This window comes from Sturnus vulgaris, chromosome 28 (genome assembly GCF_052056855.1).
Source record: "Sturnus vulgaris isolate bStuVul1 chromosome 28, bStuVul1.hap1, whole genome shotgun sequence".
Lineage (NCBI taxonomy): Eukaryota > Metazoa > Chordata > Aves > Passeriformes > Sturnidae > Sturnus > Sturnus vulgaris.
This window is the reverse complement of record NC_142270.1, coordinates 1,228,083-1,249,198: the sequence shown is the minus strand read 5'-3', so window position 1 is coordinate 1,249,198 and position 21,116 is coordinate 1,228,083. Positions and strand designations below refer to the sequence as shown.

Sequence of the window (21,116 nt, the reverse complement as noted above, 5' to 3'; positions counted from 1 at the left end):
GAAGCCTGGAAAGGGGAATAAACCTTCCTGGCTGGTCCCCACCTGGCACTTTGGGGGGTCCTTGATTTCTGGGGCTAGGGCACTGTCCCTGAACACTCTGAGAACTCATTCCGTGGGGAAAGAGGAGCTTTTCCACCTCAGTTTTGGGGGAATCGCAGCAATTCTGTGGAGCAGCCTCGTGTCCAGGTGCTTTCTGCCTCCAGGTCCTTTTTGCTGCCAGGTCCTTTTTGCCTCCAGGTGCTCCACTGGACTGTTCCAGACCATCCCAGGTCTCTGTGGGAGCTCCAGGCCTTGCTCTCCCCGTGGCAGCTGCTCCCCACTCACAGGGACAGCAGGAAGGGCAGAGGGACAAGGGCCCTTCCTTGTCCCCAGGATTGTGACAGCTTTGGGGGGAGCGGGAGCTGTGAATCAGCATGGAAGGAACACCTGGAAGGGCCAAGTTTAGGGACACAAATTGGGAATATCTGGCCCCAGGCAAGGACCCCCTCTTAGGGAGACCCAAAGCACTCGTGGATCCTCCACAGGATCAGCTGCACCGCGAGAGCTTCCCTGCCCCCAGAGCCTGGCTGGAGCCACAGGGCTCCAGCTGTCCCAGCCCAGGAGCGAGGCCAGCAGAGGTGCCACAGCCTGAGGCTGTCCCAGCCCCTCTGCAGCAGCACAGGCCCGAGGTCAGGCCTGGAAAAGGAGAGTTGGGGCGCTGGGACACACACACAGCCCTGGAGCTGATCCTGGCTACTGTCACCTCCATCTCCAAGAGGAGGTTCTGTGGTTGGTGGGACCCCACCAGGAACCCCTCGTGTTCGAGGTCAACCCACAGCCCTCCCTGCAGGGAATTGTGCTGGGCTGAGCCTGGATGGCTGGCAAAGCAAAACCTCAGTGGTTTTTAGCCCAGAAGTGCAGGGAAAAGGGAAAGGTTCTGCAGGGCTGGGGGTGCTGACCAAGCTCAGCATCCTCAGAACTGCTCCTTGGCACCAGGTGGTGTGAGGGGGTGACAGAAGCAGAGGGACAGTCCTGAAAGGGAGGAGGAATCAGCTGAGCCTTCTCTCCAGAGGAGGGAATCCACATGGACAAGAAACTGAGAAGGGAATGCTCAGGGTCTGCAGCTTCCTCCTGAGGGATAGCTCTGATCTCTGCTCCCAGTGACAGGGACAGCTCAGGCTGGAGCTCGGCTAGGGAGGGTCAGGCTGGATTTTAGGAAAGGTTCTGCCCCCAGGAAATGGGCACGGCCCCGAGGCTGCCAGAGCTCAGGATTTTGGATTTTGGGATGTCTGTGCAGGACCCAGGCTGGATTGATGATCCCTGTGGGTCCCTTCCCACTCAGGAGTTTCCAGGATTCTCTGATTATTTCAGGAAGCTGCCAAGTATGGATCCTTCCCTGCTCTGTCCCTTCATCTCTTCACCACTCACAAAATCCACCCTCAACAAAAGCCACCCCCAGAGTGGCCACAGCCACAAACTCAGTCCAAAAGCACAACAGAATTTAAAAAAAAAAATTAAAAAAGAAGGAAGTTTTTATTAAACAGCAACAAACCCAGAAAAACACCCCCCACCCTTCCCACTCCCAGGAATTCTGGGGGTCCCCACAGCTCCCAGGACAGTGTGGCTGCTGCTGGCCTTGTCCCTGCAGTGTCCCTGCAGTGTGCCAGGCCCCTCCCGGGGTCAGGATGAGCATCCTGGAGGTGCCTTGCAGGACAGCTGCCACCTCGGGGTGCCCAGGCTGGCACAGGGAGGCTGCAGGGGCACAGCCTCACCAATGCCACACCCGGCGAGTGCTGCCAGTCTGGCCTCCCACAGCACAGGGGCTCCGAGGCACTCACTGCGGACAAGGGGATAAGGTCAGAGCTCTGGGGCCCACCCTGGGCTGCAGAACCTCCACCCTGAGCCTGGGTCATCCCCAGAGTGAGACCCCAGCACCGACCCTGGCACTGGCACAGCCCAGGCAGGGAAACCACAACGCCCAAACTGGCATTGATCAACTGCCAGAGCACCCAGACCCCCGGGATCCAGCACCCAAACTGCCAGAGCACCCAGACCCCCAGGATCCAACACCCAAACTTGCACTAATTCACTGGCACAACACACAGATCCCCAAGATGCAGCAGCCAAACTAGCACAGCTCCACAGCACACAGATCCTGGGGGATCCAGCACCCAAACTGGGACTGATCCACTGCCATAGCACCCAGATCCCCAGGATCCAGCACAGCTCCATTCCCAGCCCACCCAGGTCCCCAGGGAAATTCCTCTCCCCACTCAGATCTCCCAGAAGTTCCTCTCTTCCTGCAGTGTCTGAGTTTCTCCCCCAACAGGTCCCTCCCTGGGGCAGGGTGCTGTGGGGTTCCTGTCCAGCCCTCGAGCTCCCTGGCAGTGCCCAAGGCCAGGCTGGGCAGGGCTTGGAGCACCTGGGACAAGGGAAGGTGTCTCTGCCCATGGATGGGCTTTTCCAGCCAACTCACTCCAGGATGCTGTGACCTTTTCCAGCAAGGACAGGCCCCCACAGGTCAGACCTGCCCTGACTGGACAGGCTGTGGCTGAAACGTGTGTCTCTGGGAGTGGAGAGGGGGAGAGTTCAAGAGGGGAAAGGAATTCCTGCCTCCAAGGGCTGGACTCGGAGCTCTCCTCACACCATCCTCACCCAAACTCAGCCCCAGCTCCAGGCCTGGCTGTGAGAGCCTCCCCAGGACACAGAGGGGTCCTCATGCTCAGGGGACATGCCACAAGGCCCAACCCCCCCGGATCAGGAAAAGACAAACCCAGTTTTACTCCGATGCTCAGCTACCAGCCACACAAACCCTCAGGTTTCTCCTCACCCTACTCCCACAGGAATCCCGGGGAGATTTCTCCTGTGCTGCCCACGGGGGAAGGAAATGGAAATGCCCACTCCAAAGTGCAGCTCAGCCCCAAATTTAAAGCCCAGCTTCCTGCACAGGCCCAGCAGAGCCCTCAGCTGGAATTCCAAAGGGAATCTCAGCTCTGGCTGCTGCTGAGCAAGCCAGGCACAAAGCCCTTGGGGAACTGGGGCCGTTCCAGGGTTACGTAACCCTGCTGATGTCAGGGCTATAATTAGGAACAAAACCAGCAGCTGCCCCATTTCCTGCCAGCAGAGCTTCCAGTTTGTTTTTGGAGCAGCTCTGGCATGATTAAAGCCCTGCCCTGAACTCACAAGCTCAATTGGAAGGGAAAGTCAGGATCCATATCTAGCTCTGCCTGGAAAAATTAACCTGTTCATGAACCCACTCTCCCCTTGGAGTCCAGCTATGCCCATTTCCATCCCTTTTCCTGGGTGTCCAGAGGGTTTAAACGTGACAGGGACACAAAGGGAAGCACAGCAGCTCTGAGGGGGCACCAAAAAGCACCAAAGCTGCCTCTAACACAGAATTTCAGACCCACACAAGTGACTCTCCCAGTGGCCTGAGGGTCACCAGCTCAGTGTTCCAAGCTCTGCCTTAGCTCTGAGCTCAACGACTGCAAGAAACTCAGGAAAGTCAAAGGAGGAATGATGTTCCCAAACCCTGAGATTTAGCCTGGACTCTGCCTGGGAACTGCTGGGAATGCTGGATGCAGTGTCAGCTCTGAGGCAACACGAGACAAATCACCCTGAGACAGTGGGAGGTTTCCCTGCCTGGTGGGGTGGCACTGGATGGGAGTTAAGGTCCCTTTCAGCCCAAATCATCCAACGATTCCATGGCAAAAAGGCCAATCAAACCTGAACAGACACAACAATGACACTGTCCTGGCTCCTGGCAGCCCCTCCTCACACCCAGCACAGCCCTCACACCCTGCAGGTGGAACAGGAACCCAGCACTGCCACACCCAGCAGGGCCAGGAGCAGCCACGGCCACGCTGCCGAGGAAAGGTGTCCCCCAAAAGGTGTCCCCCTTACCTGAGGGCCCTGGGGCTGCTCCTCCAGCTGGGGCTGCACCGAGCCCAGGCTGGGCTGGCTCAGGGTGCCCACACGGCCGGGCTGTCCCCGCAGTGTCACCGTGATGGTGGTCGGGGCCTTCAGGCCTGCAGAGCACACATAGAAAACATCCCTGAGGCCACCTCCAAACCAGGCTGGAGCTTCCCCTCGGAGGGGCTGCTCCAGAAGCAGCAGCCCACGGAGCAGGAGGAGCTTTGGGAACACTCCCTGCCCTCCCTGCTGCTCACCTGCGGCCTGGTTGGAGATCTGGGCCAGTCCTGGCAGGCTGCTGGCCAGCTTGGCCAGGCCCCCGTTGGTCAGCAGCTGGTGGATGGCCGTGGGTTTGCCGCTGGCCGAGGCTCCCAGGGCCAGCGAGGTGGCCACGGGGATGGTGCGGACGACGGCGCCGGTGTCCGTGGTGATGGCAGCCAGGCCCTGCAGGGCTGTAGGCGCCTTCCCAGCCGAGCTCTGCAAGGACAGACAGTAGCCTTGAGCTCCTGCGGGGACAGGGGATGCTGGGATGGCCACTCCCCTCGCCAGCAGAGGCCTTTGGAGTTTCCACGCTTGTCCCTGGCCACTGGCAGGGCTCAGTCCTGGTGGAGTTGTCTCTCCCAGCCTGCACATTTCAGTTCAGCCTGAAGCTCAGAGTGGGACAAAATGACCACCCTGGGGGCACCTCACACTGAAGGGCTGCCCCAGAGGTGCCAGGTATGGGATCCTTTTCCCAGGATATCACAGGGAATGATCAGTGATCCCTCAGTCTGTTCTCCAGCTCATCAGTTTGGGGCTGGCTGCACAGAAACAGCTTCTCACAGACCCCTTTTACAGGCCTCTGGAACGCTGAGAGCCCACCCCTCATCTCCTCTGGTCCAAAGGGCCTATCCAGGCTCCCTCTGCCTCCAAAAACTTCCTCTCCCCCCCAGCTGCCCTGTGGGACCGCCAGAGGCTGCTCACCTGCACAGGTGAGGCAGCAGCGGCCGCATTGCCAGGGAGGCTGCAGGACTTGGTGCCGATGTCCTGCAGGCTGAAGCTCAGCCCCTGGAGCAGGCTGCTGGCAGAGGCTGCTCCTGAAAACCCAGAGAACAGCAAAGTCAGCCTGGGTGGATCCTCCAGCACCAAATTCTGGCGTGTGCCAGGGCTGCAGAGCTGTTCTTCAACGAGCAGCACCCTGAGGATCCTCCCACAGCTCGTTTTATGGGATCGTGGAATATCCAGAGTGGAAAGGGACTCAGTGGGGCCATCCAATCCAGCCCCTGGCTTTGCACAGGGGCCCCAAAATCCCACCCTGGGGAGCTCTGGCAGCCCTGCACAGACACCCCAAAATCCAAATGTTCCTGGAGCTCTGGCAGCCTCGGGGCTGTGTCCATTCCCTGGGCAGTGCCCAGCACCCTCTGGGGGCAGAACCTTTCCCAAAACTCACCCCAAACCCCCCCAGCCCAGTTTCAGAAGGGTTCCTGTGGAACATGGGAGGTTTTGGTGTTTTGAGGCCTCGTTAACCACAAAAGCCACCATTCCCACAGCACAACTCCACAAAGCCCAGCTCAGCCAGGCCGGGGGAGGCCAGGAGAGACTGCCCCAAGTGCTGTGACCCTGGCTGAGCTTTCCCCGGCTGGGATGGGTACCTGGCAGGGCAGTGGCCGGCTGGGCTGGCAGGCCGTGGGTGCTGCTGGCCACCAGCCGGCTCTGCAGGGCGTGGAAGGCGCTGGGGGCGGAGCTGCTGGGGATCGAGGGCTGAGCGGGGCTCAGCGAAGCCTCTGCACCTGAGCTCGGCCTAAAAGGGAAGGGAGAGACCCCAGTGAGGGCTGGAAGTGCTCTGGGCAGGCAGGGCCGGCTCTGGCACTGTCCCCAGCAGCCAGGGCTGCGGGAGGGGGAGCTGGGCTGCACAACCACAGCGAGGGAATCACAGCGGGGTGGGGAAGGTTGGAGAGTCTTAATGATCATCAGTTCCAAGAGGAGTTTCCCTGTGTCCAGGGCAGCAGCCAAGGAGCACAGAGAAATCCATGGATTTCCAAACTGGGAGAGAGCTTGGGAGCTGTGTGCACCTCCTGGGGTCACCACAGCAGGGCACTGTCCCTGTCCAAAACCCACTTTTCATTTAAAACCAGCTCTTCTTCCTCTCCTGTCCCAGATCACAGGATCCTGGAATGCCTTGAGTTGGAAAGGGCCTTAAAGCCCATCCAGTGCCATCAGCAGGGACACCTCCCACTGTCCCAGGCCACTCTGAGCCCTGTCCAACACTTCCAGGGATTCATGGCTCCTTTGGGAATGGGATCAGGCAGAGCCTAGCCCCCCATAGCTTGAATTAGGAAGGAAAAAAGGTGTCAACATGAGATTTATTCCCCAACAGGAAACCCTGTGCACAGTTCATGAGCTGCTTTGAGGCTCATTTCTACTGCCCTTGCAACAAAAATATTATTTTTATTGCAAAGGTGCCAGAGGGAAGGATTAAACACAGAATTTCTTGCCAAAGCCACCACAAAGACAGAGATAAACCAACCTGAGTTTGGGAACACACACCAGACACAACCACAGCCACAGCACCTCCCCTCCTGCCCACTCCCAGCTGGCACAGAGTTTTCGGGAGCCCCAGGGTCTCCCTCACACCAGAAAATTCCAGTGGGGAGCAAGACACTGGAAATCTCTGCCCTGTCAGAAAGACCCCCAGAAAAATTCCCACTCACTTGGGGGTGGAGAGCAGCCCCGAGAGCTCCTTGGTGCTGGACACGGCCTGGCCGAGGGGCAGCGGCTTCCCAGAGACAACTGCAAAACAAAACCAAAAGGACAACGCTGAGTTCCTGCCCCCCACAAATCCTCCGGGATTCCTCTGGGATCCCCCTCTCTCCAAGTACCCACAGGGGGCTCATCCAGCTCCCAGAGCATCTTCTCCAGGAATCCCAACCCGAGGCACTGCGCTGGAGACCGGGAGGAGCAAAATCCAGTTAAAACACTTGAGGAATCAGGGAAGGAATCACCTCCCAAAATCCATCAGGAACCTCAGGCCCTTGTCAACAAATGCAAATATATCTCCTAAAGGTTCTCTCCACTAATCCCCTCCTGTTCCATGCCTGCCTCATGGATTGCTGGGATCTGGGTGATTTTGTAAGGATTCTTAGTTAAACACACTTTACAAAATACACAGGGATGCGACAAGTCACGGAATTTGTTTATTGCAGCACTGGGGGTACAACTGCATTCCTTCCTCGTGCATTCCTCCTGCTCACACCCGGCAAAGAGGCAATTCTCGTTTGGGTTCATGTTTACTTCTGCAATTCATTTCCTTTCTGTGAAAAGAAGTAAAGTTTGGAAAATTAAAAATAAAAATAAAAAAAATTAAGGGAAGAAAAAAAAAAGGGATTCTGGAAACCAGAGGTTTTCAAAGCTGCCAGAAGACCAAATGAAACCTTGCAGAAGGATGTGGATTTGTGTCTTGTCACAGAGCTGTTGACCTGGCAGAGAGGTGCTTGGAAAGCAGCAGAGTTGTGTCCCAGCTTTGAAAACCTCAGATTCCCCAGCAGAACAGAGCCTTTGATTCCATAAATTCCATAAGCAGAGACTGCTCTGAGGAGCTGGGGCTCTGGCACGAGGAAGGTGCTGAGTTCTGAGGGACACGGGACAGCAGCCAGAGCTTTGGGATGCTCTTGTGAAGGCTCAGGGGAGGAAGATGGAGCCCATCACCTCTTCCTGGGAATTTTCCAGGATTCAGAGGCAGGATGGCAGCTGGAATTTGCTTGGGTGTGAATCCCAGACTCCAGGCCCCCGGGGGATTAGCAGAGCTCGGCTGGATCGGGGATTTGGGGTGCAAAAAACTCTTCCAGAGGGAGGAACTTCACCAAGATCCCGCAGGCAGCAGCGGGAAAAATGCAGAGCAAGGGGTGCAGCAGGACCAGCAGCACCAGCACCTTGCTCCCAGCAGCACCAGCACCCATCCTGCCCCCAGCAGCATCAGCACCCACCCTGCTCCAAACAGCACCAGCAGCACCAGCACCCTGCTCCCAGCAGTAGCACCAGCAGCACCAGCACCCTGCTCCCAGCAGTAGCACCAGCAGCACCAGCACCCTGCTCCCAGCAGTAGCACCAGCACCCATCCTGCTCCCAGCAGCAGCACCAGCACCCATCCTGCTCCCAGCAGCAGCACCAGCACCCATCCTGCTCCCAGCAGCAGCACCAGCAGCCATCCTGCTCCAAACAGCACCAGCAGCACCAGCAGCCATCCTGCCCTCAGCAGCAGCATCACCAGCACCCATCCAGCCCCAGCAGCAGCACCAGCACACATCCTGCTCCCAGCAGCAGCTCCAAGTCTCAAGGGAGGTGCATGAGCAGAGGGAGGTGCAGGATCCCCCTCCCAGCTCCAGGCCGGTTTGCAGGAGTGTGGAATTCCTTGGACAACATGCTCCTGCCACGAGCCTCCACCTTTCCCTTCAGCTAAATCCTCGAAAGAGAAGGGACAAGGACCCGCAGCTCCCTCCCCGGCCCGGGCACGCCAGGCCCTGCCGGCTGCAGTCACAACTCACTTTCTGCCTGGGTGCCGAGGGCTGCTCCGCCCGCGCCATCGCCGTGCGAGACAATGGTCACCTTGATTTTGGCTCGTTTGGAGGCTTTGGTGCACGGGGTCGGGCTGGGGCTCTGCTGCCTCTTCAGCTGCACTCGCACATCATCTCTGTCAGCCCCCTCCGAGTGCTCTGAGGACACTGGAACTGGGGGACACAGAAGGAGCTTTTTTGAGCCCCCAGGGCGGCTCGGCGTGCCGGGAAGGGAACACGCCTATGCACGCAGCTCCCTCCGTGCCAGCCTGCCCAACTCCCTGCACAGGAACCCTGCCTGTCCTACAGAGACCCCACAGCTGCCCCAGCAGCACGGGCTGCCCTGGATCTGCAGCGATGCCACAACTCCACAGGGACGTTTTCACCCCAAAATCCTGCCATCAGGCCCCTCCAGCAGCCCTGGTGGCCAGGTGAGGGGCCAGGGTTTGTGCTTGCAGGCACAAAAGATCAGAGCTCAGCCCAGCCAGAGGATCCCCCAGCAGTCCTGCCAGGAGCTGGGCAGGCTCTGAGAGGCACCAAGCGAAGCAGAGGAGGTGCTGCAGCAAAGCCAAGCCCCCAAAAATCCCACACTACAAGGAACTGGGGCAGAAACCCCACAGGCTGAGAATTCTCCTGCACACCAGTGTCTCCTTGATCTGACACATCCCCAAGCACAATCCCCCCAAGGCCAGGGAGATCCCAAAAGCACAGAGGACCCACAGTTGCAGCCCAGGGCCACAGCCTTGAGCTGCCACATCCTGCCCATCCACACATCTGCAACCACTGGGGTACAACCTCCCTGCCTGGAATGCTGAGAATTCCCTCTTTCAAGAAGGCCCTGGGCATCCCAGCCACAGATTCAACAGCTCCGAAGCAAAGATGTCCCTCCCTTCTTACTGATAAAGATCAGTGATATAAAATCAATAGAGAAATGTACATGTACATATTCACATGCTGTGCAGCACCCACACACCTTCAGCTGTGGGGGCAGCACCTGACTGCAGCCGAATCCCCAAATTTCAGGTGACTCCAAGCACTTGGGGCTGCCCTGAGAGCCCAGTGGCCCAGCTGTGTTCCTCCTCTGTGTCCCCTGGGTGTGACCCAGCTATGTCCCCTGGGAGCCCAGTGACCCAGCTGCGTCTCTGTGTGTCCCCTAGGAGCTCAGTGGCCCAGTTGTGTCCCCTGGGAGCCCAGTGGCTCAGCTGTGTCCCTCTGTGTCCCCTGGGTGTGACCCAGCTGTGTCCCTCTGTGTCCCCCCCTGCTCCTGCCTGTGCTGGCGGCGCGTTCCCATCCTATTCCCAAATCAAAGGCTCCGCCCAGACCCTATCTCACACCGGAGGCAGCCAAGGCAGCACTCTAATGGATCCAGAGCTCTTAATTAGCCCTTGATGCCATGAGCAGGCAGGCCAGCCTGGGCCAGGCTCTCCACACTCACTGCAGGGTCCCCTCCAGGTGTGGCCCTGCCGTGGTCGCAAAGGGCGAGGCTCACAGGAGGCTCCAGGGAGCAAGGAACGTTTAAATCAGGCTCGAGAGGAAAAGAAATCCCAAAAGCACCAGCTCAGGGCAGTGCCTGGCTCAGGAGCTGGACCAGAGGTGAGGGCAGAACATTCAGGGTGTTCAGGAGCAGCTCAGCCCTGGAGTCAGCCCGAAGGAGAAGTCACAGCAACAGTTCAAGTGACAAAGCCTTGGATTTGCACTTTCCTCCCTCTGCTGAGCCCAGACCCACACAGGCACTGCCATTCAGGGGGGCAAAACATCCTGGGACAGCCTGGGGCCCCCCCCTCCCCTCTATCCTCTCAGAGCACGGCACACTCAATCACCTCTGGGTGCTCAGACTGTCACTTCCGTGTCCCCTGGTGCAGAGAGCATCGCTGTCCCTGACCCATCCCTGCCTCCTTATCCCATCTCTGCCCCCTGTCCCTGACCCATCCCTGCCCCGTCCCTGACCCATCAGAGCCTCACCAAAGCCCTCCTTGACCCATCAGTGTCCTCTGTCCCTGACCCATCAGAGCCTTCCTAAAGCCATCCCTGATCTATCAGCACTTTCCCAAGGTCATCCCTGTCCCTGGCCTCTCTGTTGTCCCTTAATCTCTCCAGCTAAGCCGTGCTGCTCTGTGTCCAGCCCTGGCTGTGTGTCGCTCCTGTCCCACGTGTCCCCAGGTCTGTCACACTGGTGCTCACAGCCCCAGCACAGGAAAGGGTTAAAGCCACATCCCCTGAGCTCTAGTCCATCCAAGCAATCCAGACTCCATCTTTATCCATGGGGAGCAGGGAGGAGCTCAGCAAAGCCTGAGGGCTCTGCTGGCAAAGAGGGGCCCTGGGCTTGAGCTCTGAACAGCAGAGAAGCACAAAGCAGGGCACGAGGGGACACACCAGCCCCAGTCCAGGGCAGGGGAAGAGGAAGATGGTGGAGAAAGGCAGCAGAGGCAGAGAGAAGGAGGGAGACAGGGAGAGAGACAGCAAGGAGTGAGAAGATACTCACCAAAGAGACATGAAGAGGTGCCAGGAGGAAGAGCTTTCCTCACCAGCATGTTTTGTTTCAGAAAAGCAGCAAACTGAGCTGAAATGAATCAGAGAGAATTACAGAATCACAGCCTGGCTCTGCAGGGGACAGGAGGAAAAGTGCTGTGACCCCTAGGTGGGGACCCTGGAGCAGGCAGAGCTCCGACACAGCTGATCCAGCCACAGGAGACACAGCAAGGGGCACATCCCAGCCTTGGCACGGCTCATTGCCAACAGAGAGCCCTTGGCAGCCACCAGCACAGGGCTGAGTTGGGCCCAGCTTGGCTGAGCTGCATCCAGAGCCTGAGAGCAGCAGGGAGGGGTGAAACAGCATCCCCTGAGCAGCTCCAGCTGGGAATCACCACAGCATTCCTGACAAAACAAACCAGCACCGGGAATCACCAAGCATTCCTGACAAAACAAACCAGCACCGGGAATCACCAAGCATTCCTGACAAAACAAACCAGCACCGGGAATCACCAAGCATTCCTGACAAAACAAACCAGCACCGGGAATCACCAAGCATTCCTGACAAAACCAGCACCGGGAATCACTGCAGCATTCCCAACAAAACCAGCACCGGGAATCACTGCAGCATTCCCAACAAAACCAGCACTGGGAATCACTGCAGCATTCCCAACAAAACCAGCACTGGGAATCACTGCAGCATTCCCAACAAAACCAGCACCAGGACACAGCTCCCCCACAGAGCCTCCTCCTGCCTCCGTTACAACAGCACAGGAACACAACCCTTCAGTCCATGGGCTGAGGAATTCCAGCAGATCCAAGCTCCAGCCTCCCGCTGGAGCCAGGATGGATATGCAGGGTCACAGCTGCAGGTGACACCCATAGACAGACGTGCAGGTAACACCCACCAGCCTGTCCAGGTCTGTGGCAGCACGACAAGGAGAGGAGGGAGGATGGAGAACTGGGCATCATCCCCCAGGTGCTGCTGGAGGTTGCCAGGAGGGATCCTGAGAACAAAAGCACCTCCTGAACTCCCCACGTTCACCACCAGCCTACAGGTTTGGACCAGCCTCTGCCAGGACATAAATCCCCACAGCTCCAGCTGCTTCCTCATCCACAGCAGCTTTTCCACAACCTGTTTGCTGCAGGATGGTTCTGTAATTCCCCAAATCCCACAGTTTCCACCTCAATTCAACAGCCTCAACATCTCCTGAGCACCTTCAGTGTCTCCCCAGGCAGCCCTGGAGGAGACACCAGACCAGGGTGTCCCTAAAGGATCAGAGCATGGTTACAGGGGTTTGGTCAGCCAGAGAGAAAATGCTTCCCACTTCCAACAGCAGGAAGGCTCCACAAGCTGCAGGAACACCTAATTCCACCCTAATTCCAGCCCTCCAAGGCTGTGACAGGGGCTGAGCTGCACAGAAAGCTGCCACACAGAGCTTGGGATTCAACACAGGACTCAGAAAATAAAAACCTACACGGGTCCAGACAGAAAAATAAACAAAATTCCGGCCACTGGAAGGGTGGGGAAGCTGCAGGGAATTACCTTGTGCTTGCTTGTGGGTCAGGACAGCATCTGGCCTGGGCACCTGCCTCCTCTGCAGTTGTGTGGGGCCCACCTGGCTGGGCTTGGGCAGGGCCAGGGCGGCCACCTTGGTCTTGGGGCTGGACGTGGGGCTGCTGGACACACTGGACAGGTCCTGCTGGGACAGAGGGACACTCAGCCCACGTCTGCCTGAGGCAGCCCTGGCCCTGAGCACCAGGCCTGTGGCTGAGGGTTCATTTACCTCACCACAAGAATCCTGGGATTTTTAAGGCTGGAAAAGACCTTCAAGATCACCAAGTGTCATTGTCAAAAGCCCTGGCCCCAGTGCCACATCCAACTGTGCTTTGAACATTCCCAGGGGTGCTGACTCCACCAAGACCTTCCAACCCTCCCCATGAGATCATTTTTCCAAATCTCTCATCTAAACCTCCCCCGAAGCCACATCCCCCTGGGTCTCCTCCCACCTCCCTCTCCCAATACTCCCCGCAGATTTTAGAGATTTTGCAGGCACAGAAACTTCTCTTTACACACCCCCAGCTGGAATTAGGCTGGGAAGAGCCCCCACCTCGGAGCCTGAGGGCGAGGCTGGCACTTTGGCTGCAGGGGAGGCGGGTCTGCTGCTCCTCTCGGGCAGCTCAAAGGACAGGTCTCTCCTGCTGCAGTCACGGGGCTTCTTCTTCCTCTCGGCGTCCAGGTCGCGGGGCTCAGAGCCCGAGTGGCTCTCGGCCCGGGTCAGCACTCCTGTCAGGAAGTCTGCAATCTCATCCTGGCAATTTTGGGATAAAGAGTGGGGCTCAGTGCTGGGCAGGCCTCTGAGCACTGGATCCTCACAGCTTGAAGCAAGGAAATTAAGTACTACCAAGGGGATAAACGGGTAAGGCTCTGTGGGTTTGATGTTTGCCAGGAAATCCCCAAAACCTCACAGAGAAAACATAGATTTCTCTGATCAAATCACTGATTTAGGACATGTGGGGAAAAACCCACAGCAGTTTCTCCCAAAATGCTGCTGAGTGCCCAGGCAGATGTGTTGGGACACTCAGGAAAGTGCTCCCTGGATAAGGTGCACCCCCAGGGATCTCACACCTTCCTTCCACACATCCCCCTCAAGATAAGTTTCCCTCCAACCCAACCCACCCCATCCCATATAACCTGAGACATCCCAGCACTGATTCATTCCTTCTTCAGCTGCAAAGGGAACATCCCTGTGGTTACCTGGATGCACCTGTCCACCATGCTCTGGGTCAGGCCTTCTGACTTCTTTTTGGCTTTGCTTATCCTAAGGGGAGAAGAAAAGAACCAAACCACACTTTTCCCATCATTCTTCACCTGATGAGGAAAAAGATCTTTTTCAGGACTCCACAAAGCATTTTGCAAAGCCAACCTGACATTTCAGAGCTCTGCCTTCACACCCAGTGCCAGTTTCAGGTTTCTTTCTTTTCTCTCCTTTACTGATTTTCACTACTAGAAACTTCTGACTCCTGTGATGTTCCAAAATCTCCTCTGTGCTCCTGAGTGCACCCCTAAATCAGACCCATTCCCATACAGGTTTTTCCTGCAGTTATTCCCAACACAGACAAATCTAGAGTATTTTCATGCAATTCCCACCTTGTTCCAGCACCAAATCTGGGGCTGTTCAGAATTCCCAGGAAGAGAGAAGGCACCTGGCAGAGCCTCACCTGAGGTTGTCATCTGCTCCTCCCACCACCACCATGCTGTTATCTGCCCGGATCTTCTCCCGGAAATCCTCCATGGCTTCCACGTTGCACTGCAGCGAGTTCTGCCCGATGACAAAGAGCACCGGGGTCTTCATCTCCAGGAGAGGGTCATCCACGTCCTGTGGGAGCAAGGGGAGGGCTGGGATGGAGCTGGAATCCCAGGTTGAGGCTGAGGAGGTTCCCAGGGGTGAGTCCCAATGGGAGTTATTGAGGCCAGAGGGAAACTCTGCATGAGCTGCACTGTGCTCCAGAAAATGGAGCAGAAAATGCTTTTCCAATGGAATTCCAGTGCCCTTGGAATTAGCACTTCCTAGCATGACTGTGTCCATCATCATTCCCTATCCAGTCACACAGGGCTCAAAGGGGAGAGATCAGGGCTCCGTGTAAAGACACAGAAAATAACAAGGGACACAGGACATGGATAACAGAGCCAGGCCAGGGATAATGAGGGACACGAATAATGGAGCCAGGCCACGGACAACCAGGGACACAGGCTCCCAGGAAGGAGCCCCAAAGCCACACCACAGCAGAGACAAGCCAAGAGCACTCCTCACACCTGCTACAGCATCAGGAATCCCACCAGGGCTGCTACAGCCCCTCCTCTGAGAGCAACAACCGCACACATTCCTCAAAAAATCAGCTAATTATTGCTGGACTTCCAAGAATAATTCCACAGAACAACCCAGGGAGGTTTAAAGACAAGCAGAGTTCTTTAAGCAGCTCCATCTGGTCCTTACCCCTCTGGGGCCATCCACAGTGAGCAGAGGGAAGCCAAGGCACACGACAGCAGTGACATATTCCATCACAGAAACCTGGGCAGGGAGAGAGCAGTCAGCATTCCCAGAGCCCAGCACTGACATTCCAAAATGGAAACCTGGGCAGGGAGAGAGCAGCCTGCCTTCCCAGACCTCAGCACATCCCAGGACTGAAGGCTGTCTTGCCAGGCTCCTGCCAAGGCACAGAAACACCTCAGTATCAACACTTTGGAGATTAACACAGTGATTAAAAAACATTAAATGGCTCATATTGCAAAGGCCCACAACCACAGAGGTCAAAGCCAGGCCCTGGACTGAGCACAGGGACAAGGAGAATCCCATCAGTCACTGAAATCCAGCTCTGAGCTGAGGCTGCCAAGGGGACTCTAGGACAATCACAGAACCCTGGAATGGTTTGGGAAGGACCTTGGAGCCCACCCCATCCCATCTCTGCCATGGCAGGAACACCTTCCACTGTCCCAGGCTGCTCCAACTCCCATCCAGCCTGGCCTTGGGCACTGCCAGGGATGGAGCAGCCACAGCTGCTCTGGGAATTCCCAATATCCCATCCATCCCTGCTCTCTGGTAGTGGAAGCCATTCCCTGTGTCCTGTCCCTCCATCCCTTGTCCCCAGTCCCTCTCCAGCTCTCCTGGAGCCCCTTTAGGCCCTGGAAGGAGCTCTGACCTCTCCCTGGATCCTTCTACTCTCCAGGTTAACATTCCCAACTCTCCCAGCCCAGCTCCAGCCCTGGAGCAGCTCTGTGACACAGGCTATGGACAATGCACCCAGGCCATGGACAACCAGGGACAAAAGCCTCCAGGAAGGAGCTCCAAAGCCACACCACAGTAGAGACAAGCCAAGAGCACTCCTCACACCTGCTACAGCATCAGGAATCCCACCAGGGCTGCTACAGCCCCTCCTCTGAGAGCAACAGCTCCCCGAAACAGCAAACCTCCAAACAACAACCTGTCCCCAGGCCTCCTCTGGACCTGCTCTAACAGATCCACACGCTTTCTGTGCCCTCCTGAGGACACAGAGGACTGGGGCACTCACATGACAGGCCACCAAGGCACCCGTGTTCCACCCAATCAGGATGATCTGCTTGTGAGAGAAGTGGTTGTGGATCTGTGGGACACAAAACAAAGCCACGGCTGCAGAGCTGGCACAGACACTGGGACGATGCCCAGGGTGGCACAGCACCCCTGGCACGGGACAGGGAACACAAGGGGACCCTGTGCTGTCCCTCACCTCGGCCACCTTGCCCCTGACGGCGCCGATCATGTGCTCCAGGCATTGCAGCACTCCCACCCCACTGCCGTTGTTCAGCAGGGATGTGGCAATGGGGATCACCTGTGTGGGAAAGGGACAATGTCAGGGACAGCCAGCGGGGCTGGGGACAGCACCCAGTGACAGCCAATGCAGTGCTGAGGACACCAGGAATAACCAGAGCCAGCCCCACAGAACAGTCCCACAGAGGAGCCAGCCGCCCAGAGCCAGCCAGCCCACAGAGCCAGCCCCACAGACCTTTCCTAAGCAGGAGAGCTGGGACTGCCAGAAGCGGTGCCGTCGGGACGTGGGGAACATGGAGTTGGCGGGGCCGGAGGAAGCGATGAGGATCAGGGGAGATCCGGGCAGTTTGCTCTGCAAAGTTCAACAGGAGCCATGTCAGGGACAGGAGTTTTCCCAGGAAAGGCCTCCCTGCCCCACAAGGAAGAGGGAAGGATCTTGCACAGCTCCTTAATTGTTTCTTTTCCCAAACCAGAGCGCCCTCGGGATACCCAGGAGAATTCCTCCAACAGAAGGGGCTCTCCTTTCCGAGGGACACTGTGATCCCTGCTCCCTGTGACAGGGACAGCACCCAGGGAACGGCTGGAGCTGGCCCAGGGCAGGCTCAGGCTGGATTTTAGGAAAGGTTCTGCCCTCAGAGGGTGCTGGGCACTGTCCAGAGAATGGGCACGGCCCCGAGGCTGCCAGAGCTCCAGGAATGATTGGATTTTGGGGTGTCTGTGCAGGGATGGACAGGGCGGGAATTTGGGGTGTCTGTACAGGGGCAGGGGTTGGATTGATGATCCTGGTGGGTCCCTTCCATTCATGGAGCAGGTCTAAAGCAGGGGCACAGGAGCCCCGGGAGAGGACAGAGGCAGAGCATGGGAAGACTAAAGCTGACAGGGGATCTCACAACCCCCAGGGACACTCACTGGTTTATTATGGGACAGGACACCCACTGCTGGGTCCCAGGGTCTCTTAAGCAGCAGGGACAGTGCCTCAGCCCCTGCTGCTCCTGTCTTGGCCGTGGAGGACAGCAGCATTCTGTCGATCAGTGCAGGGATCTGCAAGCAGAGGGGACTGAGAAAACACAGCCAAACCATGGGATAACAATTCCAGTCTCTCCCTTCTGCCAGCTGCACGAAGGGAGAATGCCAAGTGTGACAGCCCAGCCTCCCACTGCTTTATCACCTTTCCTTTCAGGGTCTGCAGGGCATCCAGGTAGGCAGCCAGCACGGGCAGGCTCAGGGTCTCCACCAGCGTCGTGTGAAGCCACTGGATGAGTTTGGTGTCCCAGTTCACACTGGCCAGAGCCTGGCGCACCCTGCGGGCACATTTATCCACCGCGATCCTCCTCAGCACGGGCTCGTTGCAAGCCTGGCAACCAGGAATTCCCAGAGGAACAGTTCAGGGGAAGATGGGGCACAGCAGTGCCCATCCCCATCCTTAGGGAAATGTGAGCGTGGGCTGCCCAAACATCTGGAGTGAGGACAACATCTGTCTGAGGAAGAGGAGGCTGAGCAGTGCAATCCAAAACTTCCAAGGGACAACTCTGATCCCTGCTCTGTGTGACAGGGACAGCACCCAGGGAACGGCTGGAGCTGGCCCAGGGCAGGCTCAGGCTGGATTTTGGGAAAGGTTCTGCCCCCAGAAGGTGCTGGGCACTGCCCAGGGAATGGGCACGGCCCCGAGGCTGCCAGAGTTCCAGGAACGTTTGGATTTTGAGGTGTCTGTGCAGGGCCAGGGGTGGGAATTTGGGATGTCTGTGCAGGGCTGCCAGGGATGGACAGGGTGGGAATTTGGGGTGTCTGTGCAGGGCCAGAGGTTGCACTGATGATCCACGTGAGCCCTTCCAGCCCAGGATATTCTATGATCCCATAAAAGTCACGGCTCAGAGAAGCCCAGAGCTGCCCATAGCTTCCATGGTGCCTGCCCAGGTTTTGTGGGAAGGAGGGACCCCAGCCCCTCTCTCACCCCCTCGTTGGCCAGGCGGGCCAGCCTGTCGGACTGCAGTGCTTTGTGGATCTTGTTGAAGAGCTTGTTCTGGGCCATGGTCCAGCCCGTCCTGCGGGGACAGACACACAGGGGTCACCACAAAACACCAAACCACTCCTGGCTCCTCTTCTCTGGAACTGCCACCCCACCTGCTGATGTGCTCCTGTGCTCCTCCCACCCCGTATTCCTTTTGTGTGGAATTCCCAGTCTGGATTTCCCAGCTCAGATTCCCATTCCCTGGCACTACCAGCCCACATTCCCATTCCCACCCGTCCCGTTCCCTATTCCCTGCCATTCCCACCTGTTGACATGCTCCTTCTAGCCCACATTCCCATTCCCTGCCATTCCCAGCCTAGATTCCGGTTCCTATTCTCTGGCACTTCCAGCCCACATTCCCATTCCCACCTGTCCCATTCCCTGTTCCCTGCTATTCCCGCCTGTTGACATGCTCCTCCCAGCCCACATTCCCATTCCCACCTGTCCCATTCCCCAGCACTCCCAAGCCACATTCCCATTCCTACTCTGCCATTCTCACCAATCCTGTTCCTGATTCCCTGCCATCCCCACCTGTTAATGAGCTCCTCCCAGCCCCCATTCCTATCCCCACCTGTTGATGAGCTCCTCCCAGCCCCCATTCCCATCCCCACCTGCTAATGTGCTCCTCCCAGCCCCCATTCCCATCCCCACCTGTTGATGTGCTCCTCCCAGTCGTCGGGCGGCGGGGGCGCGTCGGCGTCGGTGCGGGCGAACATCACATGCCGCTCGCACTCGTTCATCACGCTCCGAGCCTTCTGGTTGTCATACAGCGGCACCGGCGTGGGCGTCACCGTCTCCACGTCTATGGGGACATCGGCCTCCCTGCCACCGACACGGCTGTCACAGCAGGGACAGGACACCCCGGCACGGCAGCTTTGGGGCATCCCGAGGGTTTGGATAACGCTCCCAGGGATCTCGGTACTCCTGGGCCATCAACTGGCAGTGCCTGGACCACCAAACTGAGCACCTTGGATACCCAAACTGAGACACCCTGGACCACCAAACTGAGCACCTTGGACACCCAAACCGAGACCCCTGGACAATCAAACCTAGAGCTCCAAAACTAAGACCCCTAGAGGTCCAAATTGAGACTTTGGAGTCCACAAACAACAGCCCCTGGACACACCTGGGGCCCCCGGACACCCCTGAACCCCCTCAAACCATGGCCCCTGGAGCCCCTTGGACATCCCAAAACAAGACTCCTTACTGCCCCTTTCACCCATCAGGACCCCCCTCCCACCCCAGGCCATCAGGGCTCCCAATTTCCCCCTCACAACTCCCCCACTGCCACCTCCCTGCCCCACAGGACCCCCCAAGTCCTCCTTCACAGCCCCTCCCCACTCTCAGTATCCCCCCAATCCTCACACAGACCTCTCAGCTCCTGAGGACCGTCAAAGGCCCCCCCCCACTTCTGCCTCACAACCTCCCTCTGCCGCCCCTCAGGACCCCCATTCCTCCCTCACAGCCTCACACAGCTCCTGAGCCTCACTGCTCCCCCTTTCCCCTCACAGCTTCTCAGCCCTGCAGGACCACCCAGTTTCCCCCTCACAACCCTCTCAGCCTCACAAGACCCCCTCCTTTCCCCCCCTCACAACCCCAGGTCCCCCCAGTTTCGCCCTCAGGCCCTCAGTACCCCCTCCTTTCCCCTCAGCCCCATAGGAACCCCCTCCAATTTCCCCCCAGAGCCTCCTCAGCCCCACAAGACCCCCCCCATTTCCCTTCACAGCCCCACAGGATGCCCCCAGTTTCCCCCTCAACCACCAGAACCGCCCAGTTTCCCTCTCAGCCTCACAAAACCCCGTCCTCTCCCCTCATAACCCCACAGGACGCGCTCCTTTCCCCTCACAGCTCCCTCAGTCCCCCAGAATCCCCACAATTTCCCCTTCAGCCTCACAGGACCCGCTCCTTTCCTCCCCTCACACCCCCACAGCCGCACAGGACCCCCGCAATTTTCCCCTCAGCCTCACAGGACCAGCTCCGTTCCCTTCACAACACCAAAGGACGCGCGCTCTTTTCCCCTCACACCCCCATAGCTGCACAGGACCCCCCCCAGTTTTCCCCTCAGCCCCCAGAACACCCCCAATTTCCCTCTCAGCCCCGCAAGACCCGCTCCTTTCCCCTCACACCTCCACAGCCGCACAGGACCCCCCCAGTTTCCCCTCCCTGCCGCTCAGGCCCGCTCCGAGCCCGCAGCTCTCACGGGGCGCTGCCGAGGTGTCTCCGCGGGGTGAGGAAGAGCAGCCGGGCGGGCCGGGCGGCGCTGGCGTCGGGGTGTGCGCTCCAGGGCTTGGCGTAGCTGTGGTCGAGGCACACCAGGTCCAGCTCCCGCTCGTGTGCCGACAGCTGCAGCAGCAGCGACGTGCCCATCCTGCGGGCCGACCACTGCAGCTCGCGCTCCCTGTCGCGATCGCGGTCGCCGGCGCGCTGCGACATGGCGGGAGCCCCGCCCCCTTCCCCCTGCCCTCGCACCGCCTCCCCCCAGCGCGCGTGCGCGGGGCGCGCTCCCGCCTCTGCCGCCGCCCCTCAGCGCGCGCGCGCGGGGCGCGCTCCCAAGGAACCCGCGGGGATCGGGAAATGTGCCTGAGGACATCCCAGGAATGTCCACACGAGAAGGGACCCGCAGGGATCAGGAAATGTCCCTGGGATGTTCCCAGGAATGTTCCCATGGGAAGGGACCCGCGGGGGGCAGGGATGTCCCCAGGAATGGCCCCGTGGGAAGAGACCCATGGGGATCGGGGAATGTCCCCTGGGATGTCCCCGGGAATGTCCCCATGAGTGTCCCCATGGGACACTCCAGACTCATCCAGCCCCGCACAGGACATTGCGCGGACGCGTGGGGTCACGCAGTGTCCCGCGTGGGGACACGGGGAAGCAGTTACCGGGTGACAGAGCCGCCCGCGCCACAGTCCGTGC

General features: G+C 58.4%; 1 protein-coding gene across 10 annotated transcripts; it reads right to left on the bottom strand.

Annotated features, from left to right (window-relative positions):
• Nucleotides 1-1,479: 1,479 nt before the first annotated feature.
• On the bottom strand, nucleotides 1,480-20,654 carry KANSL3 (KAT8 regulatory NSL complex subunit 3). 10 transcript variants are annotated; one of them, XM_088180168.1, is made up of 21 exons: nucleotides 20,404-20,654; nucleotides 18,855-19,025; nucleotides 18,147-18,237; nucleotides 17,364-17,549; nucleotides 17,105-17,236; nucleotides 16,431-16,547; nucleotides 16,155-16,256; nucleotides 15,960-16,031; nucleotides 14,888-14,962; nucleotides 14,112-14,269; nucleotides 13,648-13,711; nucleotides 13,001-13,201; nucleotides 12,436-12,589; nucleotides 10,903-10,980; nucleotides 8,412-8,594; nucleotides 6,582-6,660; nucleotides 5,523-5,671; nucleotides 4,855-4,967; nucleotides 4,149-4,368; nucleotides 3,883-4,007; nucleotides 1,494-1,816 (listed from the first exon to the last, which is right to left on the bottom strand). In XM_088180168.1, the coding sequence occupies exons 1-21, from the start codon at nucleotides 20,634-20,636 to the stop codon at nucleotides 1,814-1,816; spliced, it is 2,706 nt and encodes a 901-aa protein (XP_088036294.1). In that variant the 5' UTR covers nucleotides 20,637-20,654; the 3' UTR covers nucleotides 1,494-1,813. The 10 variants fall into 10 exon arrangements, 9 of the variants coding, with proteins under 9 accessions (XP_088036289.1, XP_088036296.1, XP_088036292.1 ...); XM_088180163.1 differs by lacking the exon at nucleotides 4,855-4,967 and having other exon boundaries at nucleotides 1,480-1,816; XM_088180170.1 differs by lacking the exon at nucleotides 4,855-4,967 and having other exon boundaries at nucleotides 1,480-1,816; nucleotides 20,330-20,525.
• Nucleotides 20,655-21,116: the final 462 nt, after the last annotated feature.

Excerpts from the sequence above, each read along its gene's own strand:
- KANSL3 (XM_088180163.1), bottom strand. The coding sequence starts at position 20,636 with ATGTCGCAGCGCGCCGGCGACCGCGATCGCGACAGGGAGCGCGAGCTG. Across the intron at positions 17,237-17,363 it reads TGCAGACCCTGAAAGGAAAG|ATCCCTGCACTGATCGACAG; the intron begins GTGATAAAGCAG and ends CTCTGCTTGCAG. Across the intron at positions 10,981-12,435 it reads GACCCACAAGCAAGCACAAG|CTCAGTTTGCTGCTTTTCTG; the intron begins GTAATTCCCTGC and ends GATTCATTTCAG.